Below are 17,009 nucleotides of genomic sequence, written 5' to 3' on the forward strand. Positions count from 1 at the left end.
TCGTTTTTGGTGTATAACATATGTGTAAAACTCAAAAAGACCTGGCTGGCTTGTATGGCCAAAATTAGCGGTAGAATGAGGATGAATTTGTCATATGGGTCCCAGGCTGAAAAATAAGGCCTGCATTAGAGAGAAAATGTGATATCGGTTGGCTGCCAAGTGTCTGTGCAAGAACCTGCTGGGGCCAATTCATTTATATTAGGATGCCCTATTGGCAGCAATAACAAGACTTTGTCTGAGGGAAAATGCAGTGACCTGGGATATCCATCTGCATGAGGCAGTGCTGGGTTAGTAAGTAATGGTCATATTAGAACACACTAACACACATTCTTACTCATGAATATACACACTTACACACAAGAGACAGAAAAAGGCCAAAATTACGATGGCCCTGAAGTGATTAAGTGTTTTGGTTGTTTTTTTTGCTTTGTTTCCTGAAAAGTTTAGTGTTTTCTGAAATGTTGTCTTCTGAAATGTTGTTGTCTGCAACCGAGTAGTCAGAAAACATGTTGGCATTGCGAGTTTCTGTGAACCACAGGACACGTCAGATTTTCTATGATTGTTGTGTTTTGTGTAATGTTGTGTTGTTGTGTCTCTCATGCACACATGAACATACACACTTACACGCAAGATGTAGGCCATAACACCGCGGTAATGAAACCCGCACCGATCGATGGTGAACGACAGGCCAGTCGAGCAGCCATCCAGCCACCACCGCAAACAAATAGCCCCGGCTGCATTAGCCAGCGCTGCTAATGAGCTATTACAGCAGTGACCTTTGGGACAAACTCATTATCAGGTGAAAATAGATGGCGGACCGAAGATAGATTCATTATCATAATTATCGGCGTCGCCTTTATTGCAGCTCGCTGGGGTTGCTGGTGGACGTGCATGCTCGTGTGTGTGTGTGTGTGTGTGTGTGTGTGTGTGTGTGTGTGTGTGTGTGTGTGTGTGTGTGTGTGTGTGTGAATGAAAGCTAAAGACAGAGAGTGTTACAAGCAGTTATAGACCATTTCAGTACTATGTAAAATGATCTCCTCGCCTATGCGATAGCTCGGAACATTTTGTCTAGAATTCGCTTATATTTTACCGGCTGTAATGAGGCGGTCTGTACTTTCAGATAACATTTGGACTCCATTCATTTTGCCCACGTAGAATATGGAATTCATCTTTTTTTTTGGGGGGGGGGGGTTTCATTTGAACCATTACAGGCTGAAGCTCCAGCTCTAAATCTGGTGAATAGGCTCATTACAAACCCTGTCTCAGTTTGCTCACACGAGTTTGAGGATGGACGGCCACTTCAGGGTTTTCCAGCTGTTCCATCTGTTCGCCGGAATCCATCAAACGCCTATCTATCAATCTGCTCCCCCACCGCTCCCTCTCTTGTCGACTTGCTGCGAGAAGTTCACAAACTTGTGCATCCCGGGCTTCTGAGTAGATTAGCAGCACTGTGCGCAGTGTAATGTAATACTGACTTTCCACGGCAGTGATGTGACTTGACGGATTACTTACCCGGAAGCAACGACTGCTGTTCTGCTCAGTGCAAAGCTGTTGGTTTGTTTTTACCGACCACATCAAGATCCGTTTCAGCTACTGGGGCGGATTAAGACACCGAAAAGTGTCGACTTTTATTCCATTTCTAACATTGCAGACTCATTTTAGGACAATAAATGTCGTGAGAGATTTGGTTTTGGACAGCTACATCTTCAGTCTGCTTACTACCTTTCTGACATCCGTAAGCCTGTACCAGGAACAGGATCAGTGGGTGGGCCAGCTGTGCTGAAAGTCTAGCTGCAAATAGGTAGCAGGGAATGACCAGTTTATATACCCAGAGATGGACTGTGATTGGCTGCAAGGTCCCAGATTCACCAGCCAATTGCATGAGTGGGGAGGAGGACTTAAAGCTACTGCACATGGAGCCTGTACCATATTTTTATCAGCTACACCTTCATTGGGGGGGGTACAATACCAATATGTTACAAGTCTTACTTTCTATAATGTCTGCATATGCCAACTATAGTGAAGGTAATAAAAGCTCATGGCTACAGTAAATAAAAAGGCATTGCTGATGAATTGCAGGAGGCAAGTATCTGTCTCATGCATCAAAATCAAACGTTCACGCCAGTCCACCACCCACAGCCACACACCCTTACTTTCCATCCTGCTACTTAAAGGGTCCACTACTTCCTTGGTTTGCACCATAGACTGTGTATAAGAAGTGGACGGAGTCATCATGACGTCACCCATTGGTCACTAGCAATTGAGACCATAAACTCAAGTTTACAGTGTTTACTGAGGCAATAAATCAAGTGAGAAGTAGAGTCATTTTCTCATAGACTTCTATCAGACTTCTTTTTGCAACCGGAGGAATTGTCCTCAGCAGAGAGAATGCAAGTTTTAAGGCACTCGGCAGAACCGGAGGTTGGTGCCTGGTTTGCACTGAACTTTGGCATTGAACATAAATCCCGAATCGTAATTCCTAGGATTCCGGGCTGGATTGTTGGATCTTTGCTTATGGCCAGAGTTCTAAAATAGGCCTCCAGTAGCTCCAGCACAATCAGTGAGAAGGTTTGCTAGCTAACTTAGCTACCGACAGGAGAGGTTTCACACAAGAAATGACAAACGGAGGAGGGACGAGAATATGGGAACCGCGGTAAATTAAAGCAGGGGAGAAAAACAGTGAGAAAACAGGAAGCAAGAAGGGTTAAAGAGAAGGAGGAAGGGATGAAGAGAGGGAGGGAAGTAAAATGATGAAAAGGAAGGAGGGGATATGCGGAAGAGGAAAAAGTAATCAAGATAAAGGAGGGTAGAGGTAATGAAGAGCAGCTGGATGGGAGGGATAAAAATCAGTGAAGTCAAAAAGAAGGCAGAGAGGAGGGGGGGGATAAGGACTGAAGACAAGGGAGGGGAGGAAGGAGGGACGAAAAGAGGAGGTGATTGGCACAGAGGAGGGAGGAAGGGAGAAATGACAGAGGAAGAGACCATGGAGGAAGAACAAAGGAAGGAAGGAAGAGACGCGATCAACATGGAGAAAGGGAGGGATGGATGAAGAGCAGGATGGTTGAAAGAGCGAGTGGATGAAGAGAGGGAGGCCGTGACGGGGAGCCATTAATAATTTATGATAGCCTCAGCTTTTCAAAGCAGCCCAGCAGTCCCGCTCGCTGCTTTCCCCTGACGTTTAATTTGTCTGAAAATCAGCAAGCGTGGAGTCTGATTATCGTCTCCGTCTGCCAACGCCTCGGCTTCAATCTCGCTGACACCGAGGTGAGATCACAAGCTGTTACGGCGCGCACGCCAGCCTGGAATCCTTTAGGTCAAAACGGTCCTCGCCTAGAAGCTCCATCCGTACAGACATAAAGGGTCCCTGTGTAAAGAATCTCTGAACCTCTCAGAGCTACCCGAGATTAAATGCCCAAATACAGAGCTGAGGTCGTCTATATCGTTCCATTTATAAGCCCATTATATTGACTGGGGAAAGTGCAGGGCGAGCAGTAAAGTGCCCTTGTCCGAGCTCACTCAGTATAGTTTTAGAGGCCATCTGACAGAATGACTTGGACTCCAACAGTAAAGCAGCTCCTCTTTCGGTGCGTCACTGGTGCCAAAATGGCTGTTCGTGGTTTGAACGCCAGGCAAGACTCAGCAGTTAGTGTGGAAAAAGTTATAATAAAAATGAAGCATCCCTCATATTAGAAACGCTTCTGCACTAAGCTGGGTCAAATAAAAGAAAAACGTTCCCCGCTGCCTTAACAAAATGCGAGTAAACTTAACATAAGACAAATCATTATTTTCAGTTTAAAAAAAAAGTTAAACCAACTGATTTAACAAAACTTGAGACAAGTTAAATATTGCGCGGGTCACTTAAATGACGGGAGATCGCTGTTTGATTCCTGTTTTCTATGGACAGTCAACGCTGCAAAAGACTTCTTGTAAAAAATGTATAATAAAAATTAAGCTAGCCTTATATCAGAAAATGCTTTTGCACTTAAAAAACTTTAAACTTAAGAATATGAGACTTATTTTTGGTCTGAAAAATAGAGGAAAAAATGTCAAACCAACTGATTCAACTGAATTTGAGACAAGTTCATTATTGCACACGTCATTAAAATGTTTTCAACCGACAATCAACATTGGCTTTTTTTTTTTAAATCACGACCACGACCATCCCTGAACTTAAACCATATTCATTGCTGCAACTGTAATAACACAAGTGTTTGAAGATAGCGCAGTAGTCAATTCAGCTGTCACCGAGGTCAGCATTGTTTTTATTATCATGACTCCTGCCTTGGGACCTTTGCTGCATGTCCCCAAAATGCCTTGAAAAAGAACAAAAAAAAACCATGACTTATGGTGTGTTAAAGGAACACGTTTTCATGTATGTTGGCTTTAGACTACCAAACAGAAGGGTCTCTGGAGAGTTTCAACTCACAGTGCATGCTGGAATTTCTCCTAATATTCTGGTCATGTTTCATCGACGAGTTTACAGATTCATTTAACTCATCATTTCACGTCAAGACTTCAAATCAGAAGTACTTGTGTTTATAAGTTCAGAAATAGGTCTCACAACAAGAACTATAAATGAATCAAATTTGAGTTGATGGTAAGTGTCTTTCTCTCCATTTCTAACCTTCACAGCTGTAACTTGTGTCTATATTTTTTCAATGACAAGTAATTGCATTTTTTTTTTTTTGCGTCAAACTCATTTGATAAATTACAGAAGATCGGTTTCTTGGCGTCTATAATGCATAAAGTGAGTGGTGCGCAGAGAAAAACGGGCAAAAAGGATCATGTACACTTAGTTTCGCCACTGCATGAGAAGAAACTTTTTTTATTTGTTATTGAGCCTGAATATAATCATACGTCATATAATCCAGATTATGATCTCAGGAGTCAGGCAGTGCCAAACAAAAAGTGATGAAAAGAACCACAGAAAGAAACATTCAAGTATACAAACATAATGATTTTCTTGGTTTCAACAGTACAACAGAGACAGAGAGGAAACAGATACACAAGTGGAAACATCAATGCTGCCACCTAGTGGTGTAATTGAGTTGCCGCAATGCAGCAATGTAAAGGGGGAATCCACAAATTTGACATGTCGAAATCATTTGACAAAATATGTGAAACAATAAAATGGAAACAATGCTTGTACAATGACTTCAGACAGTAAATAGATACTGAAGACACTGTATAGGCATTGTAAATACAAAAAAACATACACATACAACATATATATTTTGTTGAGAGAATAAACAAAAGTGTACTTTTTGCATGTCAGTGCAAAGAAATCAATTCCTTGTTGTTGGTGCTTTTTGGGAGGATGGACTCATGCAGCCGTGACGGAGACTTTGTGGAAGCTCCTGGAAACGACTTTGGTGCTGTTGCTGTGTGAGAAAGTGGCCATGAGCAGTTTAGTGCCGGCCGAAGTGGCCACGATGGTCACCGTCTTCTCTATCTTCTCCCCTGGCTGCAGGAGAACCATTCTGGGAGGGAGGGAGGGTGAGTGAGTGAGTGAGTGAGTGAGTGAGTGAGAGAGAGAGAGAAAAGAAAATCTTTCTTAATCTTTCCACATTTCAGCTCTCACAAAGACCCACATGGAGAATTTCCAGAACAGCCACGAAGTCTGGAGATCATTTTTTTTTGAGTCAGCAATAATTTAAATGAGCAATTGGCGAGATATTTGATGCTCCACAGCACAAACGATCATAATATATCTGTTTGTGTGTGTGTGTGTGTGTGTGTGTGTGTGTGTGTGCGTGTGTGGGCGATGAGTGTTAATTAACACTATCAATTATTAAACGGAACCCTTGCCGGGTGCAGAGATCTTTCTGGCACCCAGAACTAACGTTCTGCCCTTTCTCAAGCCAAAGAAAAAAGAGCAAATGCCAAAGCCGATTTATTGTCCCAGTATTTAGCACGGTGATGTATTACCTCTTACAGTAACTAGATGCTTCTGCTGAATCTTTTCTCTAATTAGCGCGCTTATTCCTCTCCGGGGTGAAACGTTTGCGTCATTGTCCGTGCCCATAAAAAGCCACCATGACTCCAGGGGACCGATGTAAAAGATGGGTTTTAAACTTTTAAAACTGTCACAGATAAAGTTTGTCCAGTTAAAGCCATTAAAGAGGCAAAGGAAGGAAACAAGGGAATAAGTCACACCACAAAGTAAAAACAACAGCAAAATATGGAATAACGAAAGTTGCATCAAATGAAAAATGTATTAATGCTACATTGCAAAACGCGTTTTAATATAAGAATGCTTTCAATTCTTCGACCATGAGGTGATTCTTGTCAGATACGGGGTTGTTGTTTTTTGTTACATTTAAATAAACTTCAATGCCATTTAGCACTGAACAGACAATACATAGTGGCAGAAGGTAAACATAAACCACTGAGCCTGACCACTGAGGCTGGTCGACAGTCTCAACAAACCTGGCAACCCAGAGAAAACAGAATGTCCAAATGGCCAACTGGCATTGGCCATTTTTCAGAGGGGTCTCTTGATCTTTCGCCTCAAGCTATGTGAATTTATGGACATGCCCACTTCATGATAAGCCCATGCAGTTGTTTAAATGCAGTATAAATGTGGTATTTTTGCCCATTCTAAAATGGCTTATTTGAATATTTCTGCATACTGGGGTCCCTAATGAGGAACTGCATACATTGTATGTATTGCATGGCTGGAAAGCCGAGACTCTTGTGGATCCAATGAGCTCAATTGTGTTTATGTGATGCTGTGAGTCGAGTAGACGTCACTATAAAATGACCTGTTGTGACCTCTAGGACGATCACAGCGGCATGAAACTTTACGTCCACAAACAAAGACGAGGAAAAATACATTTCTTGCAGCAATCTCAGCATTGATTTTCTGTACGGTGTTCCTCAAGGTCTTGGTGTCTTGATGTGATATTTTGAATCAATTTTAAGTGGTAAATTTGACACCAAATCTATTGTACAAATGGTATCTCATGTGGCATATATCTAGCCCTAAATATCCCCTGTTCCCCTAAAGAAGAGCAAAATGGGTCTATGTGGGTCCCTAAGGGTTAAAGACAGAAGAAACTGAAATCTTCGCCATAATCAAACCAGCCGGTGTGCTTCAATACGAGTCCAGAAGAGTTAAACATGTTGCCCAATTTGAGGACATCTGTGTAGAGGAATAGATTTCTTCTTAAATAAACAGGAATGTTACAAACATGTCACAGAAGTAGAAAATGTAACTCTGACTTTGAGTGCAGAAAAAAGAAAAGGGGATCGATGCATGAACATATTAGTAAATTCAAGCCCTGAGGGTGACGGTGTCTGACTCTACACCACGGGACTGCACGACCGACTGCACTTGGTTGCAACAACGTTGCAGTGGAAACATACCTAACAGCATTCCCAGCCGGCATTCACAGTCTGGGAATGCCGCAATCTTTTTCATCGGCGGCACAGACAAGATGTGTGCAACATCACTGGAATGTGACCATTCCACAATTTGTTTTATGTATTGTTTTGTCCCACAGTATCACTTGAGAAAGAGGATTTATTGTTGTATTTTTGAGGGTCCAACTTGAAGCAGACCTACCTGGCTTTGTGTTTGCCCTGTAACAGGCCCGATCCCTCTACAGTCAGCACGGCTCCATCCAGAGTTTTGGTAAAAGTGTTGATGAAGGACACCTGGGCTGTGTGCTCCTTATTCATCTGGATGCTGTCCCCTCCTTCAATCTGTGGAGAGGCCACAGTTACAGACAACTACTGGTCACATGACAAAGAGCTCTGGTGCTCAACACCTACTCTTTGGTCCCCATTGTGCCGAGTGGAGGTCATTAGAATACAAATTAAAATGTATGTAAGGTATGCAAGATGGTTTTAAATCCGCGCAGACTATATTTCGTTGTCCTCGTGTGAAGTTCTTTTTTTTTTTTTTTGTTTCCACAGGACGAGAAAGCATTCAGCAGAGAGAAAACACTGTTGTTTTGGATGACAGGAAACTAGTGGGGCCTGTGCTCTTCGTCAAGTGCTGCTAAAAAAAACCCAATCAGACTTCATCAAACAGAGCAGCGAGAGATGTTTTTCATGGTTTACATTCCATGCAGATGTGTGCACGATATGAATGGATTACCATGGTTTAATATACAGGCTAGATTAAAATGTTGTCGTCTGATTTTCATGCAAAATGGCATTTGTCATTTTGTGATTATTTCCAAATGGTATGATGAGAGCTGTCATCTACAGAGCTTCTTCTGCCTGGAATTTGCTCCACATCAACATCAGACAGATCAAAAGCAGATTTCTTTCAAAAAGTCCCTGAAACAAAAACAGGATTAGAAAGATTTCAAAAAAATGTTTTGTTATTTAAACATTTAGTTTGGACCAAAGGAAGACTTGGGAAATACGTAGTGGAAGCTTAATGGGGATCCAAATTAAGAATAAGAGTATATTTATCCTCCATGCCTTTTATCCTTACACCAGTACCACACCAACGCAGTACGACGGGGTGCCCAGCGCAACATTACACTCGGCTAAAGACTTGTGATCAGGGATTCTAATGTCTTACCACATTTCACTCAAGAAAAACGTTGTTTTGATAACATCTGTGAGTGTTCAAGTAAATTGACTTTAATTTTAAGCCGCACAACCTAAGTAGGAAACTCTCATAAGATGCTGATTGCCAATTACTCGTGATGGAAGTACAAATCAATAATACTGACCACAAGTCAGCTGAGTTTGATCCAGATGTGTTATTAGCTCGGCAACACATGACCGTTTTTGCTCATCATGCAACTAAAGTAGAATTTAAATATTGTGCTCAAAAGGAGAATATCTGAGGCCACTTATTAGCGCCATTGTAAGTCAAAATTAATTGAATATGCTGAGAATATAATGTCATACATTTAGGTGAAAAAACACAGCTATTATGCTTCATACTGCTTATGAATATAATGCAATTCATCTTATGTCCATGTATATTTCCATTTATATATTTTGAAAACGGATGTAGTCACAAATTGATTAAATACTGACATATTTTGCAAATTCTGTGCATCGTATATGATGCAATATAAACATCATGATATGATTTAGTGAGTGTGAAAAGCAAACCAAATAGCAAAGGGGTGATTGATGCCCGAATACTTCTCCGACATGAATTTCTGCCTTTGCTCTGTCGTTTAAATAACTTCATCTTATCGAGCTCAACTGACAGGAGACAGAAGATACCGATAAAGAAGTCAGAAAGGCGACACTGCATCATTTATTTGGGAGCTGGAGGGTAGGGAGGCTGGCTGCTGCCGTACCTCTATGGTTATCTGTGACGAGCTCATGCTGAACTCCTGCGTGGCCAGGAATCTTTCTTCCGTCCTCACGTCGTTGATCACCACCGCCATGTTCACAATGTCGTCGTCAGCCAGGACCGACTCGTACTCGGAGGGAGAGATGGTGTGTTGGAGCGTCAGAACTGCAGAGAACGTACCGGATGTGGAGGGGGGGAAAAATGAACATGAGAGGAACGATAGCTGCAAATAATCCCCCTGTGTTCGTTTAGAAAATGTGGTCGAGGTTTTGTCGATCAAACAGCAATATGATTGTGAAGTCAACGTGCATTGAAAATTGAATCATATCAAATACGGTGCCAGAGGCCGTACGCGTCGCCTCACCTTCGCACGGCTGTATGCGCACTTCTTTGTATGATTTCCAGAAGCTCTGCTCTGGGTTGCTGTTGAACTCCTTTATCTGAGCGTTGAGGTGCTCCTCCAGGAGCCTTGGGCTGCTCGACCTGTTGGTGACCGTCACACACATGGAGATGCTCTCACCCACTGATGGCACCCCATCTATGCTTAGGGACACCTCCAAACCGGCTGACATTCCTCCTGAAGATGAAGAGCCGGGTGTTGTTCGTTCAGAGCCTGCGGAAAAGGGAAGCATAAACTATGTTATGGCTTAATAGCAAATACATTTTTAGTAGCTCGGCAAGGGCTCCATAATCTCCATAGCCCATTTAGCACATTGACTGTTTTTCCACAGAGGCAAAAAAAAAACACCTCAATGGAGCGTAACAACTTATTTTGCACACTTGAGGATGTTTTGTTGAATTTTGCCATTTCCACACAACTTTTCACGAGCGGTGAAAATATGTGAATGAAACACGGCTTATGTCGGTGGCCTTTGTAACAGTGTGAGTAGAGTGAAAGCTTACCCTCTCTTTTCATTGAACAGGAAAGATACCCCGTTTCTGTATGAGTGAGAGGGATTTTGTCATGAAAAAAAAAAAGCAACAGTATCAAAGCTTGCTACTTATTAGCACAAAAACTTTTGTTCTCCACAGGGTGGAGGGCGAAGATGCTTTATCACAACTACTGACCCCACTTTTGCGATTTCACAGTGACTGCTGGTTGCTTTCCTGAAATGGGAGAGAAAATGGGAGAAGAAAAACGTTATCACATATGTGGAGAACAAAGACTGAAAACACCCTCCTTCTACTGTCTCTACGAGCGTCATGCTGACTCATTACACAAATACACACCATGCTGCTTCTGGTCTTACCTTTCTTGCTCTTATAAGTCCCGGTCAGATTCTCTGGTGCGTCGGAGCCGATGCTCTTGGTGTAAATCAGCTGTCCCACGCTTTCCCTGTCCAGCACCCTGCTCACCTCCTTCCACCCTTGCAGGATCAGCTTTATGATGTCGGCGTCAACAGAGGCATAGATGAACGATGTGTCATAGGGGGCGCCGAGGCAGCGTTGGCGGACGGCGACCACCGGGCAAGGGCCACACCAGTATACCCCTGTAGCGGAGAAGGTGTGTTGTGTTTCTTGTTACATACTAATTAGTTACCATTCACAAACCAATCACATTATTTTCCACGCTCTGTGACATTTGCTCAAGAACGAAGTGAATGTGAGAGGAGTGCTTTCTCCTCGAGTGACGCAATTTATTCATGTCACGTTCAGTTCTGATCATGTATGTCTGACGAGGTAAACAACTATCCAAATGACAGCCTCTGAACCCCCCCCCCCCCAGGGCAGCGACCCACCTGCACTCTTCTCCTGGGGGGTCGGGTCCACCACCTGCCAGCCGTCGAACTCCGCACCGAGGTCCCCCCTCCTCATCCAGCACTCCACCCACACATGGAAGTTCCTGCGATGAGGACACACAGGTTTGGATGCACAAACATTTACACACACACACACACACACACACACACACACAACATGGACACGAATGCACAGGGAGCTAACATGATCACAGGTAAATACACTAAGGGGACGGTTGTTGTTTTTTTTAAATACTTGAAAAATTCTGTTTCAATGGAAATTGTCAAATCATCCTGATGATTAACGAGTGAAAGACCAATGTGTATGTTTGTGGTTTGGGAGCAAGAGACACCAACCAAATGCTGTCCTTCGACAGGTTGAGCTTTTCCCCTGTGTTCGAGTAATATTCTTCAATTTTCAGGTTGCCATCGCCGTCATGGGCTGCGTTGAAAACTGTGACCACCCTGGAGGGAATCCCCAACACTCTCATCACTGTAAAAAAAAAAAAAGGTTCTGTCTTTAACACTAGATGGACCAGGATTTTGTATGATAGTCTGTATGAAAACTGTTCACATCAAGATCTATTAACACACACGTGTTTGACGGAGTCTAAGTCAACCGTCCGTCCCCTTAAAGAAAGACAATATATGATTTATTAACATTCACGCACAGTATAAATTGAGCTGGCAAGACGTGTATCAAACAAAAGACATAGCAAACATAATCAGGCAAATATTGCATAACAAGCGAGATTCAATTTGGACAGGATTAACATTACACAGGGAGGTGGGGAATAAAATAGTCACTGTGGTCCTTGGTAGTTTAACTCATCGTTCCGGGATGTGATACATACTGTACAAACATCTGATCGTCAATTTTTGCAGAGAATGTTATTGACAAGTTGTTGTTTTTTTTACAGTGTCCTCTTTACAGTGTTTTAGCTGACTCAGATTTTCAGCCGGAGAGAGGCCGCTCGAGGAACTCCCAGACTCTGAGAGCAGCCGAGAACAAACACCGACTGGTTGAGCCTTTGCTCCAATTGCACTCTGATGCCAACAGAAACAGAATCGTTCTGCTGCAATGACGAGTCAGCGTGGGCAGTCCACTTGGACAAAGACCCTCAGGATCCCAAAGATATACTGGAAAAGACCCCCCCAAGACCAGCAGGGAGATTTTGGGGCAATTGCTGTCATTATATTTTGCTTCTAATTTAATGGTCAGCCTCTGGAGAAGGGGTGAGAACCGCCAACGAGGCGCTGCAGCGGGCCAGCTGCTCAGCGAAATGTTCCCGTTTAATCACAGGAGGAGACAACCAGTTCACAGAACAGCAGGTAATTGCAATTCAACGTCAATAAGGTGTAGGGCAACTGCTCGGTATCGGAGACAGCTCTTAAATGTCACCCATGAGTTTTGCATGGATACTCTCTTGTGTATTAATTATTCAAAGTACCTGTGCAGAGGACAGATGCAAAGACCCAGCACTGTCCATAGCGCACGGGACTGCAGTTGGACGAGACCCAGCGGTGCAGGATGTCGGCGCTGCCGCTCCACTCTGTGGGATTGACCCCATCTTCGTAGTTGCCATGCCACCTCCCGTCCAAAATACCCTTGTCATCGTTACAGTTCACCTTGGACAGGGGGGGGACACATCACTGAGTGTTCTCTCTTTCCTCACTGTGACACTGAAGGGGAAATTGCTCTTCAACGCATTCCAGTCATGTCGTTGATAATATTGGTAAAGAATTTGGCATGAGAGGTAATGCATGTGCACATTTTTACATATTTATCACACATACAGCGAGTGTTGTCCCTCACCATAGCGCATATCACTCTGCTGAGGTAGACGGGGTCTGCCCGGCGAATGTAGTCTTTGTTTTCGTCCCTGCGGTGCTGTGGGCTGACCTCCAGGAGCATCAGACACGCCTCTAGGACCCCAGGCTCATACTACACACATGGAAACAGAAATGTAGCTGTGCTGTCAGCTTACCTGCAAAAGAAAATGCTGCGATTATACATGATCCATTCGCGATAGCCAAGCGTCGCATACCTGACCAAACGACCAGGGCCTGCTGTTGTTTTGATGGGGGGTACCCATGTACACCACCCCATAATCGCTCTTGATATACTCTTGTATTTGGGCATCCAGTGGAATGTAAACTGGATCATCTGAAAGGCAATAGCAGGGTGAAGCCGATGCAGAAGTGACTTAAAGTTGCATTCTCTTTACTGGCCAGCAGGGGGCGACTCTTCTGCTTGCAAAAAGAAGTCTGATTGTATAGAAGTCTATGAGAAAATGACTCTACTTCTCTCTTGATTTATTCCCTCAATAAACCTTGTAAACATGAGTTTATGGTCTCAATCTCTAGTTTCAAGTCTTCTTCAATACAGCATGATGTTCATTTAGTAAATTACGGTTCCATTTAGGCTACAATAGACCATAAAGCAGGGTATGCTTTAGGGCGGGGCTACCTTGTGATTGACAGGTCGTTACTGCTTCCAGGGCCGTATGCAGCATCTCTACATCACTCCTCCGCAGTCCAAATATGGTTACTTCCATATATACGTCCACTTCTTATATACAGTCTATGGTATTAACACATGGACCCACCTTTCAGCCAAGGGTTGCAGAGCAGCACAAATTCTCCAAGCCTATAGCTCCTTCTGCTCTGCCTGGTCTCTATGTGCAGCACAAGGTCATACAGAGCCACTGAGGACTGAACAGGGGAGCAGATGTGGACCCTGACCGACTGAGGATGCACATCGCCTGGGTAGATTTTGGCTGACCAGCTGTAGGGGTTGTATCGCTCTTCAGAGAACTGGACTGGGATCCTCTCTGACCGATTACCTGTGTGGGGAAAAGATAACACTTGCGGTTTACTTAAAGTTAGACTATGTCACTTTTGAATGAAGAAATAACATAATTTCCCAATAAAAGTGGCTCAGTGACGCATGAAGCAGAACAAGTTCGACATCCGATTATAGAATTCAGATGAAAATTCTTGTAGCCTCTGGCAATCTTCCTCATCCATGGGCCAACAGAGCAAGCACACTAGCATGCCTTTAACCCCGCACCCCGCCCCCCGCCCTCGGCCTAGCCTCGTTCTCTTTCATATGAACAGAGGAGGGAAATTAACTCTGGTTTCGGCTATTAGTGCATTTTAAAACTTTTTGGACTAATGTTTTAAATAAGGGCTATTCAAGTGTTGGTACTGGGAAGGTTTATGTAAAATCTATGGGAAAAAAAGTATTTTTGGGCCCCATGGCATCACATGACCGACCCGGGAAGTAGTAATTTCACCGGCCACTATGTCAAATTTGCCTCAAAGCCAGGTGCTCCTGTGGGCTTGGGTATGACCAGAAGCTTATGGTGGCTAATGTTAGCTAATGTTAGCAAAAGCAGCACAACAGACAGTCGACTTAATGACTTTACTCTAACTGCTACTGCTTCACTGTGTCGTAGCATTTACAGCTATCACACATATTCATCAATTGTGGTCACATGTTGAGCAGAAGTTGCATAGTTTTACTTCAAATGTACAACGTATAATCATTTTAATGTATTTATCGCCTTGTATTGCCAAGTGTGAACGGATTGTAACTTAAAATAATGCTACCTTCCCCGACTTTCTCGGTTTGCTATAACAGCCTGTGGCTGTTTTTTTCAGGGAAAATCCAAAGGAAGTTACGCACGCTCTCATGTACCTTGCCTCTCTTCAGCTCCGCTAACAGCGTGCTACCCTAGCAAAATACTGTCTTGAGTAGGTAACCTCAGTTTATCCATCCAGGATCCGCGTTGGTTTGATTGTTTGCTTATTGGATTGAATCAAAAGTGGCAGAAACGAGAAAACCTGTCCTATTTTCGTTTCATCCACCCGGCTGCTCTGAGACTACTTCACCAAGAGGAGAGTGGGCAGCTGCTCAGAGATGGACCTTCAGTTAGTTAGCTGTACTAACTGGAATTAAGTCAGTGCAAACCCTAGTGCTGGGGGTCAGATTCAGGACCAGTTACACAGGTAAGACACACCTATGTTAAGTTTGCTTACATAACATAAGATTTGCCACCAAGTTACTGGTCATGCCAGACAGCAACACCCCTGACTGGATTGGATTGTGCTTTTCAATGCTTAACAATCTAACTTTTCTTTTGTAAAAGAAGAACTGTGTTGTTTTCTTCATTCACAAACGACACGGTCTTGCTTTCAATGTGAACACGATCCTATCTGTGATACCTAGCCAAACCTCCAGGACCAGGCTCTCCCTGTGAGGATTCCACGTCTGGGTGGTAAACAGCAGAGTGACTTTGAAAGGTTTCCCTCGCCGCACCACCAGGTGCTTTTTGCTGAGCCCATCTGTCTCATGGGAATTGTGGTTCTCATGATCCTCGAAGTCGACAAACTTCAGTTGGCACTGGCTATTGCCAGTGCCTGGGGGGGGAAAAGAGATGACTTGTTACAAATACAAAATGTATCTTAAGAGGAAAAACACAGTTTTCACTCACAGGATACATTAAAATAGTGAATCAAACACTAGAGGAGTGGAGTGGTGCTGAAATAAGGGAAGAAGAGGGCAGTTTTGGAGATGAAGTCATAAATGTAGCCAGTAGTCATTTTATATTCTCGGAAAGACACTGGACTAAATTATTATTATCTCGGATTACTTTTTTTTTTTTTGTCACATTGTTGAAAAACTGCACTTTCTCTCCGTCACTTTTTGCTAGACATCCTCACACTCTGTCACATACCTTTGCTAGACATCCTCACTCTCTGTCACATACCTTTGCTAGACATCCTCACACTCTGTCACATACCTTTGCTAGACATCCTCACTCTCTGTCACATACCTTTGCTAGACATCCTCACTCTGTCACATACCTTTGCTAGACATCCTCACTCTCTGTCACATACCTTTGCTAGACATCCTCACTCTCTGTCACATACCTTTGCTAGACATCCTCACTCTCTGTCACATACCTTTGCTAGACATCCTCACTCTCTGTCACATACCTTTGCTAGACATCCTCACTCTCTGACACATACCTTTGCTAGACATCCTCACTCTCTGTCACATACCTTTGCTAGACATCCTCACTCTCTGTCACATACCTTTGCTAGACATCCTCACTCTCTGTCACATACCTTTGCTAGACATCCTCACTCTCTGTCACATACCTTTGCTAGACATCCTCACTCTCTGTCACATACCTTTGCTAGACATCCTCACTCTCTGTCACATACCTTTGCTAGACCATCCTCACTCTCCGTCACATACTCTGCTTTGCAGCCAAATGATTTACACTCACACTTTACAGCCTGTCTTTGTGAATGTTTTAGCACCTCAGTGACTAAAATACTTGTGAAGTCAACCACTTGTTTCAACAAAGTAGTAAAAACAGATTCTTGTTTAGAATATCCTATCAGAAAGATATCTATTTGACTTACGTAGAAATAATACTTGCATGTGATTCATTTGAGCCTTGCCAAGTCAGAAAACTTAAATGATACATTTATATATCTTGTAAAAAAAATTGCATCAATACATCAAACAAAACTTCATTCGATTTTAAGGAAACTGAAAAGCGTTCAACACGCCTTTCTCTTAAAGTAAAGCATGATTTGCAGAGTGAACTCACCCCAGATACGTTTAGTCTGCTGAGTGAAATCCATGGTCTGACAGCAGGAGTTGTCAGCGACTGAAGGTATGACAAGAAGGCTTCACCTTCCCACTAAGCATCACACACCCTTTTTTTTTTTTTTCTTCTTGTGGCCATCCACCATTGTATGACAATTTAAAAAAATAATCTTTAACCGTGAGCCCTTTTAAAATAATCGGCAGGGCCACAGTTCGCATGCTGGGTATAATTGGGCCACACCTGTTCATCAGGAAACACGTCATTCATACCTTTCTCTGGAAAGATGTGGCAACACCTAGGATCCACCTACACTCTGGTAAACACTCTCACTCTTTACTTGTGGCTATCCACATTCTCCACATTCTT

At 43.2% G+C, this 17,009-nt stretch overlaps 1 protein-coding gene across 1 annotated transcript; it reads right to left on the bottom strand.

The window, feature by feature from the left end:
* Nucleotides 1–5,323: 5,323 nt before the first annotated feature.
* Nucleotides 5,324–15,801, bottom strand: LOC142954378 (protein-glutamine gamma-glutamyltransferase 5-like). The gene is made up of 13 exons (XM_076095343.1): nucleotides 15,789–15,801; nucleotides 15,244–15,459; nucleotides 13,623–13,859; nucleotides 13,062–13,180; nucleotides 12,830–12,958; nucleotides 12,465–12,642; nucleotides 11,371–11,506; nucleotides 11,014–11,117; nucleotides 10,471–10,764; nucleotides 9,639–9,887; nucleotides 9,279–9,439; nucleotides 7,568–7,707; nucleotides 5,324–5,480 (listed from the first exon to the last, which is right to left on the bottom strand). Exons 1-13 carry the CDS (start codon nucleotides 15,799–15,801, stop codon nucleotides 5,324–5,326), a joined length of 2,133 nt encoding a protein of 710 aa, XP_075951458.1.
* Nucleotides 15,802–17,009: the final 1,208 nt, after the last annotated feature.

The sequence above is a fragment of the Anarhichas minor genome, unplaced genomic scaffold, assembly GCF_050575085.1.
Source record: "Anarhichas minor isolate MPS153535 unplaced genomic scaffold, ASM5057508v1 ptg000020l, whole genome shotgun sequence".
Classification (NCBI taxonomy): domain Eukaryota; kingdom Metazoa; phylum Chordata; class Actinopteri; order Perciformes; family Anarhichadidae; genus Anarhichas; species Anarhichas minor.